This window comes from Dendrobium catenatum, unplaced genomic scaffold, assembly GCF_001605985.2.
Source record: "Dendrobium catenatum unplaced genomic scaffold, ASM160598v2 fragScaff_scaffold_697, whole genome shotgun sequence".
NCBI classification, from domain to species: domain Eukaryota; kingdom Viridiplantae; phylum Streptophyta; class Magnoliopsida; order Asparagales; family Orchidaceae; genus Dendrobium; species Dendrobium catenatum.
Genome location: NW_021319159.1, coordinates 70,974 through 96,874, shown reverse-complemented (window position 1 = coordinate 96,874; position 25,901 = coordinate 70,974). Strand labels below are relative to the sequence as shown.

The 25,901-nt window shown below is 33.8% G+C and overlaps 1 protein-coding gene across 1 annotated transcript; it reads left to right on the top strand.

Annotated features, from left to right (window-relative positions):
- LOC110092850 (multiple RNA-binding domain-containing protein 1) lies at positions 1-23,956 on the top strand. The gene is made up of 15 exons (XM_020817544.2): positions 1-473; positions 574-681; positions 790-904; positions 2,067-2,848; positions 2,965-3,096; positions 3,339-3,431; positions 3,543-3,666; positions 8,626-8,949; positions 12,781-12,845; positions 14,084-14,252; positions 17,922-18,026; positions 18,124-18,225; positions 18,612-18,785; positions 23,419-23,550; positions 23,645-23,956. Coding segments are annotated over exons 1-15 (2,592 nt in total). The 5' UTR covers positions 1-471; the 3' UTR covers positions 23,810-23,956.
- Positions 23,957-25,901: the final 1,945 nt, after the last annotated feature.

The window sequence follows — 25,901 nt, the reverse complement described above, 5'->3', positions numbered from 1 at the left end:
TTACTTTGCTGGAGTGTAAAGTTTTGCACGAGTTCTTCTTTCGTCGCTGTTCGACTTCGCTCCTTCGACGACGTTCTCTTCCAGTTGGAGCGGAGGCTTACGACATTTTTTCATCGGAAACAACAACGGGAGCTCGCTTGTGAAGATAACTTTCTCCCTTTCGCGCGCTTCTTAGGCCAAATCCCAAAATCCGCCGAACCAAAGGATTTCGCAAATCCGGGATTTACCACGAAAAGAGGGAATTTTCCGTCAACCGCGGCTTTGATTTACCGTGAGATTTGGTTTTGCATTTTGGTCGTTTGGCTGGATTTAGCTCAAATCCGCTTCAAATTCGGTCTAAAGCCTGCATCCAAACAGCCCCTTAAGATAAATGGAAGAACCTGGATTTAAGAGGCTGTAGGGTTTAAAGCTTTTTATTTTTGCCTTTTGACAGGATCTAAGATTAAATCCTGCTGTTAAGCAACTGCAAAGATGTAAGTCTCTCTCTCTCTCTCTCTCTCTCTCTCTCTCTCTCTCTCTCTCTCTCTCTCTCTCTCTCCCCCAGCGCTAACGCCGATTTATTTGGCTTTAAAGGTCTCGAATTTGTGTGAAGAATCTCCCAATGTACGTGAAAGAGGATCGACTGAGGGAATTCTTCTCTCAGAAGGGCGAGGTCACCGACGCCAAACTCATGCGAACTACGTGAGATTCGTATTTCTTATTGTCTCTTCTATGTCTAAACCAGCACCAATAATTTTCTAACATTTCAAAAAGTATACATATATAAATTTTTTTGCTTGAACCTGCCAGAGATGGCAAAAGCAGGCAGTTTGGTTTCGTAGGTTTCCGTACCGAGAGGGAAGCCGATGAAGCCCTCAAGTTTTTCGATAACACCTACATGGACACCTCAAGAATCACATGCGAGGTATTGTTGTATAAAAATATACAACGGATTGCATCTTACCTTCTTTTTTGATGTGTATTCGCTGCATTTGTGTTTTGTTCTAGGTGATGCTTGACAGATATGGCAATTATTTAGATCATTGTAAAGTGATTAGCCCATAGGGATTTTGTCCTGTCATGGATCAGACTAGGGGTGTCAATATTGGACTGACTCAAAAAACCTACACGAACCCGACCAAAAAATTTTGGGTTTGGGTTGACCCGAACCTGAACTGGTCGGGTTCGGGTTCAACAATTCAACCTGTTTAAAAAATCGGGTTGTGTTCGGGTTGACCCTTTGACCCAAAATTGACCAGCCGTTTTGACCCGTCAACCCAAGATTGACCCGTTTTGACCCGAAAAGCGGAGATTGACCCATTTGAACCCAAAAACTAGCATTTTTTTGTTGGCACCGTGTCATTCAGGTTGGGTCGGTTGACCCGGACCCGAAGCGGGTCTGGTTCGGGTCGACCTGAATAGTGCCGGGTCAGTTTCGGGTTCTACTCGAACCCGACCCGTGACCCAAAATTGACACCCCTAGATCAGACTTATGGCAAGCCAGGTGATGGTATTTTTTGGCGGGGTTTTGCAATGATGTCCCATTTCGTGTATAATATATGTAGTGTGATCTGGTGCACCATTTGGATAGGAATCTATTAGTCTATTGTTCTATAAAGTTTCAGAAAACCTGGGACTTGTTGTTTTGTGTAATTTTCTATGAACTCATATATTTCTTGATCGAATCCTTTCCACCCTTTCTTTTTAAATTTGTTACTGGAGTTGTTAATTGGAGTTCATGTTGTTATTGCTGTCCTTATATGGGATGTTCATGCACTATTCTTAACTGTTTTCTGACAGTTTTTCATGTTTAATATGTGAAATTTCGGCTTCATTTGACATACCGGCATGATTTTTTTTAATTGCATGAACATAGGTTTGTTCTCTATTTTAAATATTGGATGTATGGATTTCATTAGCTTTGATATTTTTAAAGTTGGGACACCTCTTTGTTGAATGGGAAATTTTCTTAGTTGATGGAATGACAAATTTGAAATTAATGTACGCCATTGAATTAAAAAAAACCCTAAACTTTTATCACAATACTCAATGCTGTGCTATTGTTTTATTTATTCTATAAATTGCAGATTGCTCGGAGAGTTGGTGATCCAAACACACCTCGCCCGTGGAGTCGTTATTCCGTCATGAAAAATAATCTCTTGAAAGAAAATAGCAAGGAGAGCTCTAAAAATTCTTCCCTTACTACTTCTAAAGGTCAAAGATCCTCGAGTGCTTGTGTAAAAAATCTTGGAAGCAGTGAAAATAGTGATTCTAAGCTTAGAGAGTTTATGCAAATAATGCAGCCACGCTCTAAAGCAAAGTTGTGGACTAATGATACAATACATTCTATGGATTTTTCTGAACAAAAATCCCCTGAGAAAGAAACACAACAGGGTAAAATTAAGAAGTCATCTCTGTTGCAAGCTCAATTGTTTGATGAATCTGATTTGGCTGATAAAAGTTCACCAAGGTCCTTAATCAAAGGATCCAAGAAGTCCCCAACAGATAAATCACCTCAAGTTGCAAAAGATGATGTGATATCAGATATGGATTATCTAAAGAGTCGTATCAAGAAAAATTGGTCAGATTCAGAAGCAGATGGTAGCTTTGATGAAGATGGTGATCATGGTAGTGGAAATGGCCACAATGATGACAATTCACACATGGATGTAAAGGATCAAATTGTCAAGTATGAAGATTCTCATGAACATGCCATAAATGCCCAACTTGCTGAAGAGAACATTGATGAAGAAAATTGTGATGTTGATAATATGGATAGAGAAAACCCAATGGCAACATATAATGATGACCGAAGCCTGGCCCTCGAGACTGGGCGCCTATTTGTACGTAATCTTCCATATACAACCAAGTATGGAAACTGACCCTGCCTCTATCTCAATGCATCAATCTTGATTATTCTAAATTATTGCTATTGGAACTTATACCCTACTGTTTCTGATCAATTTTGCTTATTGTTGAAGACAGCGAGGATGAATTGCGTGATCTCTTTAGCCAATTTGGTGATGTTTCTGAGGTCCATCTTGTAGCTGATAAGAATACAAAAAGATCCAAAGGCATCGGTTATTTGCTTTACACACTTCCAGAGTCTGCAACGAGGTAAAAGAAACTTAAATCATTATTGATCTTCCACCTATATGTTTAGTTACTTGATTAAATAAATTATCTGGTTCTATTAGTATAAATATACTTGTAGTCATATGATCAAAAACACTTGGTGTTTTTTTGTTGTGAAAAGGAATTGCTTTTCACTTTTTATATTTTAAGCATAAGGTTTTCTTGCATATTATTTAGATATTGGAAACTATTTAACTTGTTTAGGTGATATGGAATTTGACTAGGGCTTTAGAAGCGTTGGATAACTCCATATTTCAGGGAAGATTATTACATGTTATGGCTGCAAAACCACAAAATAGAGCTAATGGAAAACTAGGGTGAGCATTTGTTACACCTTTTTGCATCAATGTACATATTTATCTTGCTTATAAGTTTTTACTCTTCCACTGGTTACTTACATATGCTAATGGTGTGGTTCGATATTATAGGTCTGAAACTACTACTGCCAATGATAAGAAAAATCTTAAGCAACAAAGGGAAGAACAAAAGAAGGCATCTGAAGCTAGTGGTGATACACGGGCATGGAATAGTTTGTTTATGCGACAAGATACTGTATGCTCTTTTATAAATATTAAGCTCTTATTTATTTACATGTATATGCAACTGACAATATTAATTCATAATAGTGGCATAATGCACAAAATGTAGTAAATTATTTATAAAAAATTAGAACTCAAATATTATTGGTATGTGACCCAAATATTCTCCATCATGATAAGCTATGGCTCTTTTTAAAATTGTTATACTGGCATAATTCACAAAATGAAGTAAATTATTTAGAAAAAATAGAACTAAAATATTATTGGCATGTGACCCAAATATTCTCCATCATGATAAGCTATGGCTCTTTTTAAAATTGTTATACTGCCGATTGATCATGATTAGTTCGATAAAATAAGGGAACTTGGCATGATTTCAACCATCAAACTATTTTCTAAGTAAAAGATCTTTAAGGGGAAACCACCATGTGCATCAATCTTTTTCACAGTTATCATATTCAACAATTATTGTTGACACTCAAAGATGACGCCATTGAAGTCCCACCGTTAAGCAACAGTGAATCCTAAAGCCTTGCTCAAATCTTTTTTATTTCTTACTGGGAACCATTTTTGATAGTTAATGCTCTACAATATCAATCTCTTGTTGCTTTATGCTTTTTTGATTTGACCTCCATCTGTCATAGCCTTGCTTACAACCACCATTGCTGGTAAATGTAAGCGGCAATTGGTGACCATCACTAAAGCCACATTAGTGAATTGTATTGGTTGGCAGTCTTAATGTACTTTTCTTCTCAACTAATGATAGTCACTCAGGAGCGGGTAACATACTTAATAAATATGTCAACATGAACTAACCAAAGCATCTAAAGTCTTACCAAAAGTTTGGGGCTTGCTCAAATCATTGGCAAACTTTGTGCTGACCCACCAAAGATAGAAACACTCCCACTTAGCCTCCTCCCAAAACATTCTCCCTTTGGCCTTTTGAAGTCTCCCCCATCACAAATTATTCTCTTTTACTTTCCTTAGTCCAGTGAAGCCATGAATTTCACATAGATCTTTTCCAGCTTTCAAACCATCTTTTATTCAAGACCGAGCACCACTACTAGGAAATTGTGACAAATATAGACTTTCATCTATCATAAGCAGTTTGTAGGATGCTTTGTAATATGTATTCAGTAATGTAACTTAAGTTCAGAAATTTTCGTTAAATATAATCCAATGCAGATATTAATTAATTTTCAATAATGTTAATTTAGGCATATGAATTTGACATATGTAGACACACACATAGATTGGATTTTAAATTCACACCACAAAGAAATTCAGTTGTAATGTATTCGAATAAAAAGCAACAACATTTGCAAAACCCTACAAATAATTTATAAGGGATGAGAACAAGGAAGAAATCTACCAAGTCAAAAAAAAGTTAAAGATTTTTATTAGTAGAAAGTGACGACTTCCATAGTAAATTGTTAGTCACTCGTAACACATTGGAAGGAGTCAACACCAATCGAAGCACAAATGATTGAACATAAGTCTGAATTTTTATTAAGAAAATAATTCCTTTTACATGTCTTGAATCATTCTATTTAAGAGCATAAAAATAACCCGAGCTCGGTTGTCCCCGCAAGCAATCACACTCTTCAAAGGCATTGTTTTTTCATGTAGATTGCAATACAACATATTCTGTTGATAAACATGCAGTTGTCCAAATAAAGAGGTTTAGAGAGTGAGCAAATACAACAATGGAGTGAACACAGGGATATCCCATGAAAAAGTTAGGTACAAGAATCAACCCAATACTAGGAAGCCACATATACTTGGATGGTGAAAAAGCTTTAGTAGAAGCCATAAGGCCATAAATGTCATATGAGTCTACAAGAATAACGATGTTTGTCTACATCATGTTGCATGGATTGTAAAACTTAGCATCAATGAATTGAACTTTTAATGTTTATCAAGCAAATATGTGGTTAACTGCTGTGTATCCTATGAAGCAATTTAAGAATCATCATATAAAGGTTTGTCATGCCATTTCACAAGATATCTTTGGAATTCACCCACAGATGTGGATTCAATTTTATCATTTCTTTTATCATCAGGAACAAGTAATTTTAGTTTGCCATAGTATTGGATGCAAATTTCTAGGTAGGATATGAAAAGAGAGATGAATCGATCACATTAATTGTAAGTTCATGAAATAAAGACAAATTAGACATATTGAAGACTAGATTAATACCAACCATTTACTGGAATTTCTAATTTATAATCATTTTTCCAATGTGCAACATGATTTTAGATGACTTTGGCTTTCTCACATTAAGTTTTTTAAAAGATCCAGTAGGAAGACCATTTTGGATTCAAATGATATCATTATCTTATCATCTAGTTTAAATTCACATATCTCCTTATGCACATCAACAATTGACTTATAATTGGCATAATTAATACTCAGTTTTCAGAGGACATTTTCATTCAAATAAGATAAATAATTCAAATCATAATGATTAATAGAATTAAACCAAATAATGAAAATGCTAAAAATATCAATATATGTTCTAAGTGATGCTAATAAATATTTATAATTAATTCTTAGAAGTTGCTGAGAACAACAACATCAAGCTTTTATTTCAGTACATGGGGTAGGATATATACATATTTTCTTTTCATTGTGTTCTAGTAAGAGTCAAATTCTCATTTAAATCTAATAAAAAAAGCCATTTCTAATTCTTTTTACGTAAGTCTTTTTAGATCACCTCTGTCTTTTTTAATATAGGCTAGATTCTGTACTCTTTAGTAGAAGATGAGATGATTAAAAAAGGGACTAACCATACAAAAATGATATGCCTATATGGATAAACAATCTCTTCAAAGAAAATAAAATCAAATGGTTTAAAAATTAGGTTTGTTGAATTCTGCACTTTTAAATTTGACTAAATAGATTTAATTTTGCATTCCATATATTTCTTGTAAGGCTTTCATCATTAACAAATTACCTGAAATTTTGGTACTTGAGGATGAATTTATGTCACTAATCTATGAATCAAAGACAATCAATTACATGCCAATCATTCATTATTTGAATAATATTAGCTGATGATTAATTATGAGTAATGCTATCATATTTATTATGAGTAATGCTATCATATTTTTCAATTAATTTTATCAACTAAAATAGTTATGATTTTTTTTTTTCAATTTCACATTCATGTTTAGATTTAATGTTGCTTAGATGTATACTTTGATATCTATGAATTTATAAGAAGTTCTGGTTCAAATATATTCTCAGACTTCATTTCATTTTGCTCTTTAATCTCATAGTTGATATAAGCCCATGTAAATTTATTAATGGTTTGCCAAAATGATTAAGCATGTCCACTAGTTTTGATTTATCGTCAACTTTTTGGGAATCAAACATCTGATACATTCAAAGAAATCTTCTAAATTACTGCTAAAATCTGAATTTTTCTCACGATTATACTTTCCATCAAATGTTGGAATGTAATTTTGACTTTCATATAGTCACAGTATTTCATTTAAATACATCTATTGTTATTTTGTTGAATGACCCAATTATTTTACCCTACTTTTAGTTGACATAATAATGCAACCATGAACCATGAGCTCTTATGCCAATTTGATACAAGATGTTTTAGGGCCTAAGGTTTACAATGCAAATAAATGATGCAATGTATGAAACCATCAATTAGATTTGAAATTCACAATTCCAAGTAGTCCCTAATTAAATTAAGATATCGTCTTCTTTTGACATTTATTTGAAAATAGATAAATTCATGTTAAAAGATGCTTTAATAATTGCCTAATAAAAAAAATTCAATGAAAAATTTAAAGCTATCAAAAACATGTTGGTTAAGATGCACATCACAAAAACAAATAAATTGTAATTAATTTGACTAAAATCAATCACGATTGCAAAATGTAATAACAAATTGTTTAGAAAACAAAATATGGAAGGAATTCACTTAGTAGAGAAAATTCAGTCTAAGGAGACTACTTTCTTGAAAATTGGTAGTCACTCATGGACCACACTTGAACAAACCAGTAAACCGACGAAACAATTAAAATTGTATAAAAGTTTATTTTCATCAAACAGACACAAAATAGTCTTTACATGCCTCAAATTATTCTATTTATAAGCGCCAAAATGACCTTATGGTTAGCCGCCCCTTAAGTTCAATCATGCTCTTCAAAGCAACTATTAGATATCTGCACAATAGGTCCCTTAGATAAACATAGGCAGTTATCCACTGAAATAGTAGTAAAAGATGAACAGATAGAAAAACAGAGTCACCGTGAAAATATTTCGTTGAGAAGTAAGCTACAGGAACCTATCTATATTGCACATTAAGATTCTTATGTTGTCCTGCTATTGGAAGGAAGCAGTAAACCTCAACTACAAGGATTGTGGAAAAGGAGCATTTTCTAGAAGCCTTAAGGTTACAGGATTCATGGCTGCAAGAACAATGGAGCAAAACCACATCAACTGTGTTATTGAAAAAAGGAAATGGTGAAACAGACGGATAAATCTTAGAGCTATGAAATTTCTTTCTCACCATCCATTATATCATCTATCATTAGTCTTCTCTCAACTATTTGGGGTTGGTTTTATGAATTCTCAGCTTTCATTTGTGTTGTTTGAGGTGTTAAATCTATTCTTCACAGATAATTTTGAACTATAAACTGGAAGTAAGATCAGATATGTGTTGCCAGAATATTATAAGTTTGAGGCGTTTAGAATTGATTGCCAGAATATTATATAAACTGGAAGTAAGATCAGATATGTGTTGGAGCATATTGCTCCAAGGGTTGCATAATAGGCACTAATTAGGCATTTGGGACCCTAAACGAGAATGTTGACCTGTTTGTGAATTGCCTTAGAATGAATATTTTCATTTGAATTTTTGTATATTTTATGCCAGTTGTCAATCACGTTGATTGCCACAGGACTTCCGCTGTTCTGAAATTTTTATCTTGACCTTTGCTGGTACAGGTTGTTGAAAATATAGTGAGGAAGCATGGTATTAGTAGAAATGATTTTCTTGAACGAGAAGCAGATGATCTTGCTGTGCGTATTGCACTTGGAGAAACTCAAGTGGTTACTGAGACCAAAAAGGCCTTATCCAATGCTGGTGTTAATGTTGCTTCTTTGGAAGAGTTTGCTTCTAAAAAGAACAGCAATACAAGACGAAGCAATCATGTTATACTAGTGAAGAATTTGCCATATGGTTCTACCGAAGGGGAACTTGCAAACATGTTTGTTAAGTTTGGGACTTTGGACAAGATCATCCTTCCTCCGACGAAAACATTGGCTGTGGTATGGGTTTGTCTAATTCTGCCTTTCTCTATATATGTTACACGTGTTACAGCGCAAAAATTTCTTACAATACTGTTTGCTGCGTGGAATAAAGTTTAGTTTAGGAAATCTAAATTGGTAGTGGCTATTATGGTTATGGATGGCATATTGATTTTCTTATTTCTCTATCTGTGGTTTATTTGCTTTTAATTGTTATTAGCTGATATCATGGGCGTGGAATGGTGGGATTTATGCCTTATCTTTGTTTTGTTAAATATTCAAATTTGCTGAAAGATTTGTTCTTTTGTCACTTTAAATCACAGTTCTATTTTGACAGTGTATTGCAAATAGTTACTTTTATGTATTATTATTATTTTTAATTCTAATAGATGCAGGCATATCTATATTATGTTGAAGGTCTAGTGATCAAATCTAAGGAACTCTGCAAGAGGCTAATTCTTTAATTATGCATTTGACCCAATAGATACATGTTATTATTTATCAATAATGCATCTTCTATATACATAAGCAAAGCTAAATAAAGCTTGAACAAACTCTATAGATGTGTTGTGGTCAAGCAGTTCAATAATGGCTCCAGGGGCTCCATTTTACAGAGTTATGGTCTCCACATGCACTAATGCTAGCGTCCTCCATTGCTTCCATCAAGATTCCCCGGTTGCAAACATTTGTGAAAGCTCTCATCTGCATCATGCCATACTGCATAAGTGAGGGATAGTAGGCTTCAAAGATGCCAAACATGGATTTCAAGCATTCCCTATAATCAACCAAGGGCTGACTAGAGCGTCCAACATCTCTGAGAATGAATGGAACATTAGCTGATTAATATGCCTTGGAAGTAAAAACAAAAAAAGAAATAGTAGAAAATTGCAGGAATGTTAGAAACAATGGCTGATTTTGTATTATCACTTTAATACGAAAATAAGAGACATGTGATTTATAATTCGAGAGGTAGATCGGCTCTCCCAAACAATCTAGATGCCACTAGGAAGCCCACAAATAAAAGAACTACATCAAACAAACAATCACATAAAGCTGAAAATAACACATACTTAACCCTAAATAGGCTCTTCTAATTCCCTCGCAAAACAACCATCATTACTTAATTAATTCCCTATCCTATTTGAATTCAATTTGGAAATCTTTCCCTTAATAATTTCCTATTTATTCTTCCTCCTAACATAATGAACCTTAGCTTTGCTAGGCTCCACAAAAGGGGGGGGGGGGGGGGGGGGGAATTCCCCCCTCTAAAACTTCTGCCCCTTGCTCCATGATCCGCCCAGCCTAGCTACTGGTTCGGTTCTTGCTGGACCGGTTGGCTGGGTTTGCCCAACCTGCCCCCCTCTTCTGCCTCTCATGCTGACGCCTTAATAATATTCCCCTCCAAAAAACGCATCTTGTCCTCAAGGTGGAAGGATGAAAATTGCTTCTTGATCACCTCATACGATTCCCACATCACTTCATAATTAGGTAGATCCTTCTATCAAACTAGGACCTTTTTTGCTGCTATCGTCCCTTGCCGTAATCCCATGACCTCCATGGGTTCCAAAACCTTCTCATTATTCCTCTTGGGTAGTGTCCTTTGCCGATATGGTCTTAGTTTCAAATAAACTCTATCCCTAGGCTCGAATTGCACTTCCCGTTTGTGTTCATATGCCTTCTTTTTCATAAGTTGTTGAGCTCCCAGTAGACGCTCTTTGAGTTCTTCTAGTATCTTGTGCCTCTCCTCCAAGTACTGATTTACACTGGATACTGGTGTATTGCTCTGCCCGTAGTGTATCAGATGGGGTGGATCCCTCCTATATAAAATCTCGAAAGAGGTAGTCCGTGCGGCTATGTGCAAAGATGTATTGTACCAATACTCCGTCCATGCTAACCATTATACAAAACAATGCAAGTATGTCTCCACGCTCATGTTGATCACTTCCGTTTGGCCATCCATTTGTGGGTGATATTCCGTGCACATTTTTAGAACCATCCCTTGCATCTTGAACAACTCCTTCAAAAAATGGTCGAGGAATACCTTGTCTCTATTTGATACTATAGATTTTTGAATGCCATGTAAGCGCACTAACTCTCGAATAAAGACCGTGTTAACATAGGTAGCGATGTAGGGATTTCTCAGCGGAATGAAATCAACATAATTGCCCAGTCAATCTACCACCACTAGTATTACTGAATATCCCTCTGAATGTGTCAAACCCTCAATGAATTCCATCATCACTTCCCCCCATTCCTTTTCAAGTAAAGCTAATGGTTGCAGTACCCCCAGTGCCATAGTTAGGTACTTATGCCTCTGGCATACATCACACGTTGCTACCATATCTTCCACATCCCGATGCATTCCCGCCCAATATAACTCGGTTGATTGTCGGTTGTATGTCTTATGTACTCCTGAATTTCTTTCTCATTTTGTTTATCCCTAGGAATCTCCGGTGAGGCTTTCGGCTACATCTCAATCATTTTCTTCATCATGTCCTCCAAGTTTACAAAGCGGTTCTCTATGGATGAGAGCATTCCTTCCACTCTGGAATATTCGGTCTTGAGTTGTTCTATCTTGTCTTCCAATGCTTCCATCTTCTTTGCTGTCATTTACCTTGCTTTGATACCAATTCGATATGCCTTGGAACTAAAAAAATGAAATAAACTGTAGAATATTGCAGCAATGTTATAAATAATGGCTGATTTTGTATTATCACTTCAATATGAATACGAAAATAAGATACAAGTGATCTACGATTAGAGAGGTAGCTTGGCTCTCTCAAACAAGCTAGACGCTGCTCGGAAGCCCTCAAAGAAAAGAACTCTAGCAAACAAACAAATCACATAATACCCAAAATACAACATTGTTTCCTTAATAGGCTCTCATAATTTCTACCAAAATCAGTCCCCTTTCCCCAAAGAATTCCCTCTTAGATTTGAATTCAAATTAGATCTCTTTTCCTAATTAATTCCTTCTAAATTGTTATTAAAACTAACCTAAATAATTTTCTCTTGAATCCTCCTCCTTACGTAATGAATATTAAATCCCCTGAGCCCCACAAGATGGCTCCCTCCCTTGCATATCATTGATCTAAAAATGAGCATTCTGATAAAGTCAACCTTCTGTATAGATGCAAGTGGTGCTTAGTTTTCTCTTTGATCTCCTTGAGAATCCATATTTTATTCTTTGAGCTGTCATCGAACTGCTTAAACATTTTCTACATTAAATGGAGATCAGCATCTCTCTGATTTACAGCCTTTGATGCAATAATTGTATGGGAGATTCTTATCATTTGTCACCGAAGTAAGTATTTGAATGTTCAAATCCCTAGAGGAAATACAACTTCTCGGTTTTGATGCTTTTGGTCCCATGCCCCATCACATGTGATCAAGCATTAAAAGTGTTACTATTTGATGTCCTTCAAACATTTTGTCCCTCTTTTTTTTTTTCCCCAGCTTTAAATTGTGACTATTTTTCATCCAATTTGCATTTCATAATTCCTTTAGGCATGTCAAACTCTATTGTTTCATCTTTCCCTGGCAGTATGTTCTGTTACTGCTTTCTTCTGCATTTGAAACAGAAGTTACATACACTTAAGGTCTTTTGCAATCATACCTTCAAGCATACTCCCACTTTCACATTCTTTTTAACTGTTGAATTCATGTTTCTTCAGTAGCAAACTCTACTGTATTCTATAAATCGACAGATAATCAGGTTATGTACGTCAACTTGTGTTTTATGAACAGATTTACTATTATGATGTGGTAGTTTTGTGTAGATGCTTAATACCTTGAGTTCTTATTGGCTTTAGAGAAGTTCTGTTGTATTTATGATCTTCTTGTGTAATTCAGGTTATTTTTCTTGAAGCAGCTGAAGCTCGAGCAGCATTTAAAGGTTTGGCATATAAGAGATACAAGTAAGCTTACTTGGTAGTACCTTGTTTTATTTTCTGAAATAAAGACTAAAGACAATTCTTTTAGAGAATTTAGAGTAAGATGATGTAAATCGCATTACTCTTTATATATTCGGTGACTTTTTAAACACATGCTTACAAGTAAGCTTACTTGGTAGTACCCTTGTTTTATTTTCTGAAATAAAGACTAAAGACAATTCTTTTAGAGAAAGATGATGTAAATCGCATTACTCTTTATATATTCGGTGCTTTTTAAACACATGCTTTTTTTAACCAACATATTGAATCAAATATCATGCAGTTTTTTTAACCAACACATGCTTTATTTTAATAATTCAGTACGTCATTTTTTTTGGTTTTTTTTCTCTGGATTCATGTTCTGATGTTATGGTATCACGCACACAAAAAGGTTTTCAATTGTGCTGAAACAGTCTTTGAACATCTGAATATAATTTTTTGTGCCGGCTTATGAGTTTAATTAATTTAATTTTATTCTTCTATGTTATTATATTATAGGGACACATGCTCTTCACTCCATGATTTTTTCTTTATTTGCAATATCTCTGAATGCTTTTGCTGAAAGTTTCACCCTTTCTTTGACTTGTATTAAAACAATATTTATTTCCTCGTTGCTTTCTAGTTAGTTTCATGAGATGATTTTTTTTTGTTCCTGCCCTTGGCCCTACCACGACTTTATTTCTATGTTCTTACTTTGTTCAGTGGAAAAGGTCTGTCATCTCTCATAAGAGGTGGAATGGATGGAGCTCACTGATTTTATTTGGCAAATGGCAAGAGAGACTATTGAGAGTTATAAAATGCAGGAAATGAATCATGTTAAAGTGATAGCAGCTAAATTTTGTTCTTTGACATTCTTAATCACACCTTAACCAACTTGTGGGCAACTAGGGAGCCTCACTTTTGATGCTAATAAAGTGTTATGTGCTAAAATAATTTTTCATATGTTTTCATGGTGTTTTTTAGCAAACGCCTATTTTAATATTCTTTAATGGCTGGGATGTGGGAGCTTGAACGGTGAGCGCACCTAACTTATTCTAGTTTACATTATATTATGAAAATTGAACTTCTAAATGATGTTCCATTGACTTCGAATTTTTTTATCAATAAATATTTGATGATAGGAGAAGTTTTTATCTAATTTTTTTTGGAATTTAGATACATTGTGTGACAGATTATTATTTTAGCTTGAGGTTTAAATGTATTTTGATTTTTGAAAACTGCAGAGATGTTCCATTATATTTGGAGTGGGCTCCAGATGATGTACTTTGTCCTAGACCGGGGATAGAGGAAAATGAGCCAAAAGATGCAGTTAGTGAGCAGAACTCGAGAAATGTTATGCTGAAGCAAGCTGTAGGTGTGTTAGAAGAAGAAATTGATCCTGATAGAGTTGAGGTAAGATATCTCTTATATCATTCTATATATAAACCTTATAATCTTTTTCTTTATCATAGTTACTTATACTTTCATGCAGTAATGGCTTCTGATGTGTGATAACTTCATTAGCATCTTTGTTTGTTTGGATTTAAACTTTTGACCTCTCCTTAAAGGGAAAGTACAATTATTACTTTGTTTTTTGACCAGTGTCCTAATAATATGGTAGCAACTCTTGTTTTTATTAAATTGTAATATGCATCTGAATTATCACTTTACAAATCCCGAATGCATTGAGTTATAATTAAGGATTAGGGGAATAACTTAGACGAATAGAATCCCTCCTCTATTACTCATGAATGCTAAATTATAATAAGATTTTCTTGGGAATTTTGCAACATGAAAGATCAAAGCATTGGAACTCAGTTGGAGAGACATAATTTTTTCTTAACCGGGGGCATTAAACTTAATTAGATGGACCGCAAATTGAATTTTTAATACACACACACACACACATATATATATATATATATATATATATATACACACACACACACACACACACACACACTTGCATTGACATCAAAGAATTTAGGGGCATTAAAATTTTTTTGGGGATGTGCATTTCCAGGTTGATGTTTAGATGTCTGGGAAGGAGTGCTTGACTCTACTTAATATGAAGTTGAATTTAGAAAACAATAGTGTAGAATTGAATTTCATTTTTCATGAGAACAGTTGAGTAAGTATAATGTTAAAAATAATTTAGAAATAATAAGTAATTTAATTAAAATTTGTGCTTAAAATGATTAATATTAAGATATTGAGAATCATGTGTTGATGTTGTGTATTAGGCATCGAGAAAGAAGATGGCAATGTTGTCGAGGGTCGAACATCGATGTTATGCAGTAATTATCGGCCGTCAATGTTGAGAGGGCGTTGGTCATCGATGTTGAGAGGGTATTGGACAAAGATAGTGTTAAGGTGTGGGTGTAGAAATTGCTAGTGTTGAGTATTAATGTCAAGACAACGTCAAACTTTGATGTTGAAATAGTTTTGAAATATCGATGATGGCATTAGGCTTCGATGTTGTAACGATGTCATAATTCGATGTTGAGATGACATCGGCATTGTTGTGAAACTAAAGTTGTGACCCACCAAAGAGAAATGAAAATGAGATTATTCGATGAATGAGATATTGAGTGCGGGCGATTGATTTGATGTGGATAGGAAATACAAATTTAGTTTTTATATTTTAAATAAATAAAAGATTAAATACGAGAAATTATATTTTAAAAAAATTCATAAAAAAATTAAGACACGCTTGCCCAATTAGTATTTAATATTTTTTAATTGGATACATGTTTGGGGTGTCCAACATGTGTCAGAGATGTGTTGGACGCGTGTCGTGTCGGATATGTGTCAGACACTACATGTCTCTTTGAGGAGAAGTTGCAGTCTATCATAGATTAATATTAACTTGATGGGTAATTTTATGATAGAATTGTGTGCTTTCTATTGGAATTCTAATCCTGATTTCACCATATAACATTAGTGGCAGATTTTTATGTACTTTTCTTTTTCATTCCAAAGTGATAGATTAGCTGCATTTCATTGGTTTATTTGTTAGTCACAGTGTTTCCTTTTTGATTGCTCAATTTGTAAACTTTTCATTATATGTGGATCAACCATAAATGTCTTTCAGTTTTATTATTAAAAAGATTGCCCAATGTTTGTATTATTGATTAATCACTACATCAGATGTATTTGATGAAGTTTTTTGGAGGTGGCATACTTATTCAGTTTGGGGTGCAATGATTTGCAACCTTGAGCTCTTTAACTTCTCTTTGTTGATTGTTTTAATTTTTTCAACCTTTGTTATTTGTCAGCCTAACCAGACTCTCTTTGTATGTTTGTTGCGATGTCAATATAGTGGCAGTGGTCCTGCCTAAAACTTTGTTTCTTTGACTTAATTATGATAACAACAACATCAAGCATTTATCCCACTACATGAGGTTAGCTGCATGAATCCTTTTTCCTCTTTGTGTCCTATTAAGAGTCAAATTCTTATTTAAATCTAATAAAAAAGTTCATTTCTAATACTTTCTAACAAAGCCTTTTTAGTCCTACCTTTACCTTTCTTAACATCAGCCAAATCTAATACATCTACTCTCCTAATTGGGTAATCGGAAGGTTGACGTTCTATGTGACCAATGCTTCTAAGGCGACTCTCTCTAATCGTATATGCTACTGGATCTACTCCAACCTTTTTATGTCCATACTCATTTTGCATTCTTTCTCTATGAGTGAAGCTACTCATCCACCTGAGCATCCTCATCTCTATAACATTTAACTTAATTTTATGTTTATCTTTTAATGGCGAAGTTTATATGCACCATAAAGTTTTACAGGTCTCACCACCATCTTATAAAAATTTCTCTTAAGTTTGAGGGGTGTTTTTTTGCCACAGTAGGCTCGATGCATTCCTCCACTTTATCCATCCAATTTGAATTCTACTAATAATATCCCCATCTATTTCACTATCACTTTGAACAATAGACCCGAGATATCTAAAGCGTGTACTCTTTTTAATGACTTGAATTCTACTAGTATTCTTGTACACCGAAACTGCATGTTGAATATTTTTTAATCCTAATAAGTTCTGCCAAAATCCTTCAATCATGGACTTTAATTTAGCAATTATAAGACTCTCAAATACTTCTAATCATTTGCACTATCAATTTGTATCATTTCCTTTTCATGCCTAATCAACGACTAATAAGTAGCCTATCCAACTTTAAGCTGTTCTTTTGGTAGTTTTGAAATTCTCAGAAGATAATATATTGACCGAAGTAATTCCTAATGTAGAAAGTATCTCTGATAATTGTCATTCTTATTATGAGAAGTGGTTCTAATTACTCCAAAACACTATCTTATTTGTACGGTACAAAGCAAACTATAATCAATAGATTATCTGAACATCTAAAACTCCATGTATTTAAGTATTTATATTATAAGATTGTTCAAATTTTGAAATTAAATGCATCTATGTTGAGCAGTTCTTGAGCTAAATAGAGGATTATTTTTCTTTAAATATAAATTCTATTTTTAAGCACAACTAATTCAATTAATTATATAGCTACATGCTTCATTTCATTAAATCTTAGTAGTGAAACCCTGCAAGGCTGCAATTTTTTATTTAGTAAATTTAAAAAACAACGAGGTGCACATGTAGTTTTACAAGTGCTGTAAGTGCCAAAACTTGGAAAAATGGACATTCTGATGAATTTAAATGGCCTATTTGTGAAATCTTTTTCCTGTTACAAGAGTTTGGATTAGTGAAACTTTATGCTGATGGCGGTAGCAAATTAGCAATTGTTATCGGTGGTGCAACGACAGTGTTCTGGAATTTTTTTTCTGGGTACAGCTGATGCACTATTAATGCAATAACGCCTGATTTAAGGATAACATAATAAGAAATTTCCTGTACATGCATATTTATTTTTATTGTCTCAGTTTTTTATGCATTTCATAGCAATCTTTCTATATATTTTAGCTCGCTGCTTCTACATTTATCTTTGATTTTTATATACTGCGCGTGTTTATGATGATTTTACAATAGCGTAGCATTTTGTTCATTATTCTTCATCAATCTTAGGTAATAATTGATGATATTTGTCATTTTTTTTGCAGTCAAGGTCAATATTTGTGAAAAACTTGAATTTCAACACTTCGGATGAGTCCTTGAAGGATCATTTCCTAAAGATCGTGAAATGTGGCAGCATAAAGAGTGTCAAGGTTTTCTAAAAGAGAATCCTTTGTTTGGGGGAAATATCACTGTTTCCACTACATTGTCTCTTAGCTCACGCTTTCTTTTGCTTTTTTTCATCCTCAGGTGAAGAAGCATGTTAAAAATGGCAAGAACTTGTCCATGGGTTTTGGTTTCATTGAGTTTGATACTGTGGAAACAGCAACAAACGTCTGCAGAGATGCACTGGTAATACGTTTGTGCTGAGTATATGCAGAAACATCTTCCAAAAATTGCCATCCATATGTGCGAATTTTAGTTATTAGGTTTTCTATAAACTTTTGTTTCCTTTTTTTATTTTAAAATAGAAATGCAAGAAAATAGTTTAAGCTGTTTGTCTAAATTTGTGTTATTGGGATACGTTTTCACTTCTTTTCAAAATTCTTTGAAGCAATAAAACATTAAAAAAAAATTATGTTTTATTTTCCCAAACAGACTATTTAAACAATGTTCTTATGGTTGAAGTAAACTCAACACAAACAAATTAGCCAAAATTAAGACCATGAAATTGGAAATTACACTTACCCTTAACATTTTGAAATATAACCATTGTGATTATTCTATTTCGTTTGTAGGGAACCATCCTGGATGGGCATGCACTGATCTTGCAACTTTGCCATGTCAAGACTGATCCTCAGGCTCTGAAGAAAGAAGGAAAAGATAAGAGTTTGACTAAACTGATCGTGAGAAATGTGGCATTTGAAGCAACTGAAAAGGATCTAAGGCAGCTGTTAAGTCCATTTGGCCAGGTAATTTTTTTTTCACATCCTTTTCATCAGCTGGAAGAAGTATTTATGTTTTAAGTTTTTTGAAAGGGGATACAAAATCAACCCTTTATCCCACTATGTGGGATTGGTGGGATTGGTTGCTTGAATCTTTTTTCTCCATTGTATCCAGTTAAGAGTCGAATTGTCTTTTAAATCTAATAAAAAAAAAATGTTATTTCTAATACTTTTGACCAAGTCTTTTTAGGTTTACCTCTACTTTTTTAAACGTAGGCCAATTCTAACCTAATTGGGTTATCGAATATTTTAGTTAAATCTTGCATCATGCCAGTCTTATTAATTATGTGTTTTCATCATTTCATCTGAAGAACAAGCTTATACCTAATTTAGTAGTTCCGAGTGTGAGGAAATAACCCGTTTAGTGGAACTTTATACAATCATTGAAAGACGAAAAAAGCCATAAAACCTTTAAAATTGTGCATTGAAGTCCTACATAATTCTAGGTAATTAAGACATTGTAAAAAGTGTTTTTGAAATAAATTCAGTTTAGTGTCTATAATTTCTTTGAATTATTTCTATTATATAAATGTTTTACTTTATGTAGAGTTGATACCCAATTTGAATCTAATCTTGTTGGCTTATAATGTGCCAGGATCTAATGAGGGAAGGAGAGTTGTGTTATGAGACTTAAGAGAGAGTTCTGTTTTCTAGGGGTAGTGATGAGGGAATGTTTTAGGGTTGTAGCTTACATGCCATGGCATATTTGAGGTAGTTGGACGCTTCTTTAGCTCTAACATTGCCAACAAGATGGACAATTGTGGGCCTGGGGCTTGGGAAAGGAATAGACACCTTACTGCAACCCCCATTTCAATCTTAAGTTAGAGAAAGAATGGAAGGAGGGATCCCCAAGCGTGGATGCTTTATTAAATCTATGTGCAGGTTCACTGGAGGAATAAGAAAAGAGTTAGGGAACCCTTCTTATTGTATCTAGGTATGTCTGTGACAAAAGGAAAGTATGGAGGGCTTTACTAGGGAGGATTTGATCTCAATTTGGAAACATGCTTATGAAGGTGTGATAAGGAAACTCTCATCAATGTAAACTTAAGCTGGAGGTGTTTCTTTCAGGTTATGGCCTTCAGCTCCTTGGATTGGTTTCCTTCATTTTTTGGCTTCTTGAGTTCAAAAAGGTGCACCCTTAGAATCAGAGGCACGTAACCTAGAAATTAGAGGGTTGTGTAATTCTGAAAGAAAAGCAAGTTTTCCTCCCTAATTAGCTTCGGTTGACATGAGCTTTAGGGTTACATTTGGGATCATAGTCACAATCTTGAGGGAAAATCAAGTTGTGATGGCTTTGTCCTGTAACCTTGAGTAGTGGCTATAATACGTTTTTTACAAATCAACTATTTATGTTCACCACTACAAGTTTACAAGCTAGCCTAGAAATTGCAACAAACTATACTATTTGATGCTGCATCTTGATCTAGGATGTCTTGGGGTCAAATGGGAATTTGAGATGAGATGCACAAAGAAATATGCCATGAAGAAAATCCTCAGTCCACCAATTCTTAATTACGACAAAACTTCATTTCATTTAAAGCAAAAATAAAAAAATTTGTTCAACCCGCTCCAAATAATTATTTAAAGGTCACCACAATGTAAAATTTGCAAGAAAATATGAAAGCAAGAAAACCACATAGTGATTAACATTCAAAATGAGAAGGCAAACTGATTTGTAATAGACTTGACCAATTAATAACACACGAAAGAAAAGGAAAAAAAAAAGGTCAGGGAGAGAAATCATTGCAGTGTTAATCCAAGCCAAAAAAATGGTGAAGGAGAAAGCATCCCCCATAATTTGTCTTAAAATTTTTCACCACACTCAAAAGACTTAACAAGCAGTTAACATGAACAAAGTTCAGAGAAAATTAAAAATTTATTTCATAATTGAATGATTCATTTCATGCCTTTGAAGTCATATTTATAGCTCAAAAGAGATCCATAATTGATAATTTTTTTAAAATCCCTAAATTCTAACTTAAAGTTGCAAGTCCTCAATTCCATAATTATGTATTTAATCCAAACAACGATGTCCAATCTTAGTTTGAGCAAAAACAGGAAGCCTTAGCTATTGATATAGTAGGACAGTTGAAAGAAAAGGAAACATAATTGTCTTAATTATACTTCTCAATGTTAAGTTAAGTGTTGCTGAGATGAGGATGCTCAGGTCGATGAGTGTCTTTACTCTTAAAGATAAGATATGAAATGAGCATATACGTGAAAATGCTGGAGTAGCTCCAGTGGAAGCTATAAGATTAGAGAGGGTCACCTTAGATGGTTTGGTCACATAAAACAGTGGCCTTCTGATGACCTAGTTAGGAAAGTAGATGTAGTAGATTTGACTTATGTTAAAAAAGGTAGAGATAGATCTAAAAAGTCTTGGTTAGAAAATGTTATAAATGATCTTTATTTATTAGATTTAGATGAGAATTTGATCCTTAACATGACACAATGGAAAAAATGATTCATGTAGCCGACCCCACTTAAATGGGATAAAGGCTTGTTGTTGCTGTTGTTGTTGTTATTGTATACTTCTCAATATCAAAGAGCTCACCATAATGCAAAGGTTATGTGGAGTCATAGCAACTCACATTATTTAAAGATAACATGAAATATTAAAAATATTTTGAACAATTTCTTTAAATTTCCACAATGTATGGGAGAAATATCATAATGCAACAATGCACTATCAATAGCATATAAATAGAACATAATATTGCTAGAACATACATGGAAATTAATGAAATACTATTACATTGTAAAAATTAAAATAACAATAATGAAATAAATTTGCAGCAATAATGAAATAAATTTGCAGCATCGATATAATAACACAATATTGCTAATAGTCTACTAAATTAGATCAAGCAAAACTAAATATTAATTAAACAACATATTAAATTACAATTGAGGAAGAAATGCATGACAATATAAGGGAGTAAAGAGCATAAATAATTATGTGATAAAAGAGGAAGTGCACGAGCATTGTTGCAAAAATGGTATAAAGCAATGTTGTGGACAATGGATAGGAAACACAATGCTTGTAGATGACCTCTTTATCATCATTGGCATGTTTATTCTGCTTGGTTTGAAGGCTTTCAATTTCTTCTAGTTCTCGGATCTTTTGCACTCTTGTTTTTGGATGCTAGAGACTTGTGTATTTTGGATTAAGTGATTAAGAAGATTCATGATTATGAAAACTTTTCGATCGGTAAATGGCTTACATGTCTGGATAGAAGGTGACTCAATGACAACTCTAGGCAAGGGTGACTAAAACCATTTTATACAAAAATGATGGTCACTGGACTCACTGCATCTGGATTGATGACTCACGTTTTTAGTATTGCGGCAGATTATTGTTGTTCTTGCTTCTTTCATTTCAATGGATAGTTAAAAGGTCAAGAATCAGGAACCTTTGAGAAGCGTAAGTGGATGCAAGTGGTTTGATATCATTAGATCATACTATACCTAAAAAACTTAAACAAAAGAAAAAGATAAATAAGTTAAATGAATCATTTAAAAAACTAGATGAATAAAGTAGTGCATATCATGTCTGTGAGGCGCTATAGCATATACATGTAGTACTGATAGGACGGACTATTTTATTTTACTATGATTTGCAATGTGAATAGCGTAGGTGTTTTGCACTATATTAAGGGTTCAGTACAAGGTAATTTACGTTATTGACATATATGGCTCAAACTTGCCATAGTAGAAAATTACCAATCGAAGGAATCCTACAAAGTATTCTATTCTACTATGGGATAGCTGTAGAAGTAATCTGGTCAATCATCTGACTTTCTAATATTGTGGGAAATCTCTAGGCACATATGAAAAGCATCAATGTCACTTTTTAAAGGAAGAAAAAGAGCTGCAACATGAGTAATCAGCCACACAAGAGCAAGACTGGAGATAATATCAACTAGCTACATGGAAAAATAGAGAATTGTCTAATCTGCAAGGAAAAATCATAGTTTCGGAATACAAATGAAAATTGGAACACTTAAGCCATAGCTGTACATATTAAGAACTTTTAAGAAATTGAATGCAAAGAAGGCATGGTCATTTAAAATTTTCCTACAAATAAAATTAATGTATGCTCATTAGAAATTTCAAGAAATTGTGTTTAATATTTAATTTTCAAAACTTCTGATTTGATTTCATTCCGCAAATTCTTCTCTTTCCATCTTTTTCAAATAAGTCTACATCCAATTCTCCATTAGATACTTCTATACAACTTGTTTTCAAGACTAATTAGATGATAATAGTGTATGCTCTATTGCTTTTGGATTCTAGAGGTATTTTTTTCACTAGTAGGACATACTTGCTTATGATGATTGATGGATTGCTTTGCAAAAAGCAAATAATTTATCTCGATTTGCTTCTTCAAATATTAAATGCTAAATTTGTCAGACCTGAATGTGTCTATAAGCCAAGAACTCAATGGATGTATTCTTTACATTTAAGACACCCGTAATCATATAATCTAAATTTGAATGGTCCTACATATTGTTCCTTTGCCAATAAAAATAAACTTTTTCTTTATTTTCTTTTTATTTTACCCCTTGCTGATAATCTGTTGATTTGATCTTTGTGCTAGATTAAAAGCTTAAGACTGCCTATGAAACTTGGAAGCCACCGGGGTTTTGCATTTGTGGAGTACTTCACGAAGCAAGAGGCACAGAATGCTTTGCAAGCTCTTTCAAGCACACACCTTTATGGGCGTCATCTGGCAAGATTTCACTCACATTTCTACTACTTTCCTCTGCTCAATAACCCACCCACACTTATGTGAATAACAATCTTATTATATACCATCATCACAGGTCCTAGAGCGAGCCAAAGAAGGAGAGAGCTTGGAAGAATTGAGAGCAAGAACAGCTGCCCAGTTTATAGATGAACACAGTGGATTTCAAAAGTTGTCAAGGAAAAGGAAAAACTTGAACATTCTGGATGAAGGAAATGTGAAGTTTTCAAAATTACTAGATTGATCTCTCAGTATTATTGTAGTTCTGGGTTTAATTATTAGAGAGCTATATTTAGGCACATTGTAAATTAACAATTATACCCAGTTCAAGTTCTTTTGTAGTTAAGTTAATCATTGCAGGCCAAAATCCCTTACCACCTGCTTCAAGAAATTTTGGTTTTAAATTCCTAGCTCTGTGAACTGAAAAATTATTCTGTGCGGAAGCGGAACCCGTTTGGACACCTAACCCCGCGGCTCGGTACCGTGGTACCACCGTTTGGTACCGTGGCTCGGTATTATCGACGTGGCTCATTCTGATTGGTATCGAAATGCTGAGTTGCGTTCGGCGTCAGAATAATCTCTCTTGTGAATGAGATAAACTCTTGTGAATGGCTGTAACAAAATCTGTAGAATGGATATGGGCCCTCCAGGTAATGATGACACGCCTTGGTTGTATTTTCACTTAATTACACTTTATGAAATAACTATATTACACTTTATGAAAGACAAAGTACAGAAGGTACACGACTTAATTACACTTTATAAAATAACTATAATAACAAAAACAACAAAATTAAGTTTATATTCCAATATGTGGGGTTGGCTGTATGAATTATTATTATTATTTTTTTGTTGTGTCAATATTAAGAGTTAAATATTTATTTAAATCTAATAAATAAAAATTATTTCTAATTTTTTTCAACTATTTTTTTTTTTAATTTTATCTCTATCTTTTTTTAAAAAAAAATTAAATCTAATACATATACTCTTCTAATCAGGTCAACGGATGATCGTTGTTTTAAAAACTTGTGTGGCATTGAAGCACTATGATTATCACAGCTTTTTAAATAACAGATTTTGGATAGATAGATTCATTTGGAAAGAATAGGTAAGGTGATTACTTCTAAAGCAGATAGATTCTTTGAAGCCATTACATAGTGCTCTGATAACAGTTGACCTTACCAGAGTTCCTTTAGGGGAGAAAATAAGAAAATAAATTAAATAAATATTTAATGTCCCTCAAGAAATTAGAAGAGAACAATGAATAAATATCTCTAAACTGAATATTGTTTATGAACAATGCTGTCAAGAACATATCTCACCACAAAAAAAATATCACCATTTTGCAAAATCATAAAAAATCAATAGATATTAAATCAACTGGTGAAAATTTGCATTCATATAGTCAAATCATTTAGAACGGAGAAGAAAGAAATATATGGAAAGTTATACAATAAATATTTTAAAAAAAACTAAAAAAAAAAAAAAGATTATAACTTTCATCAATGGGTATGGGTTGCCTATCTCGAGCCTGACAATTATTTTAAATGGACTAACGAACAAGTATAGGATTTCAAAACTCAAATCTCCTCCTTTCCTTCATATAGTCAAATCACATTATTTAGCCAAAACACTCCAAAAGATCGATATTTGCCATTTTCCTAAAAACAGAGTGACAGTGTGCCAATTCTAGCTCCGTAGTGTTCACAGAGAAAAATTTAAAAAAATTAAAATTCTCATATCCTGAGCCTAAAAATTTATGCATTCTAAGGTCTAAATAGCTTAATAAAACTTATTATTACTAAATCAATGGGTATGGATGGGTATGGGTACTCTCATGCCCTTATGGATGAGTATGGGTGTGTACTCAACATTGGGGGATAAATCGATTTACATTGCTAATCACCGTATATTTTATATTATTGTAATCCTCACTATGTAGTGTGCAACGTGCAACACTTAACCACGCTGCGACAGCTGTAAATTTTGATATGCGGCTTGAAAGTTTGTAATTCAGAGCAAAGGGCAACAAGCCTCAAGACCATTAGTCCGCGGCATACTGCGTTCAAAAAGCAAGAAAAGTGGGTGGGTATAGGTGGGTATGACGTCCTGAAAGTCACTATGGGTGGGATGATTTATTTAAAAAAAATCTAAAAATAGAAATATAAAATAATTTAAGTAAGTTTGTTCAAGCTAGGTAGTTTGTTTAAGTTGTCTATTGTTCGAGTTTGTTAAAGGTCGAATGAGGAAATTTGGTTAGAGTTTAAGTATTAATGTGTTAAGGCTTATTTTAAGTAAGTTTTAATGGTTAGATGATTTGATTGGTTTAAATTAAG

Excerpts from the sequence above, each read along its gene's own strand:
- LOC110092850 (XM_020817544.2), top strand. Across the intron at positions 18,027-18,123 it reads GCAGCATAAAGAGTGTCAAG|GTGAAGAAGCATGTTAAAAA; the intron begins GTTTTCTAAAAG and ends TTTCATCCTCAG. Across the intron at positions 23,551-23,644 it reads ACCTTTATGGGCGTCATCTG|GTCCTAGAGCGAGCCAAAGA; the intron begins GCAAGATTTCAC and ends CCATCATCACAG.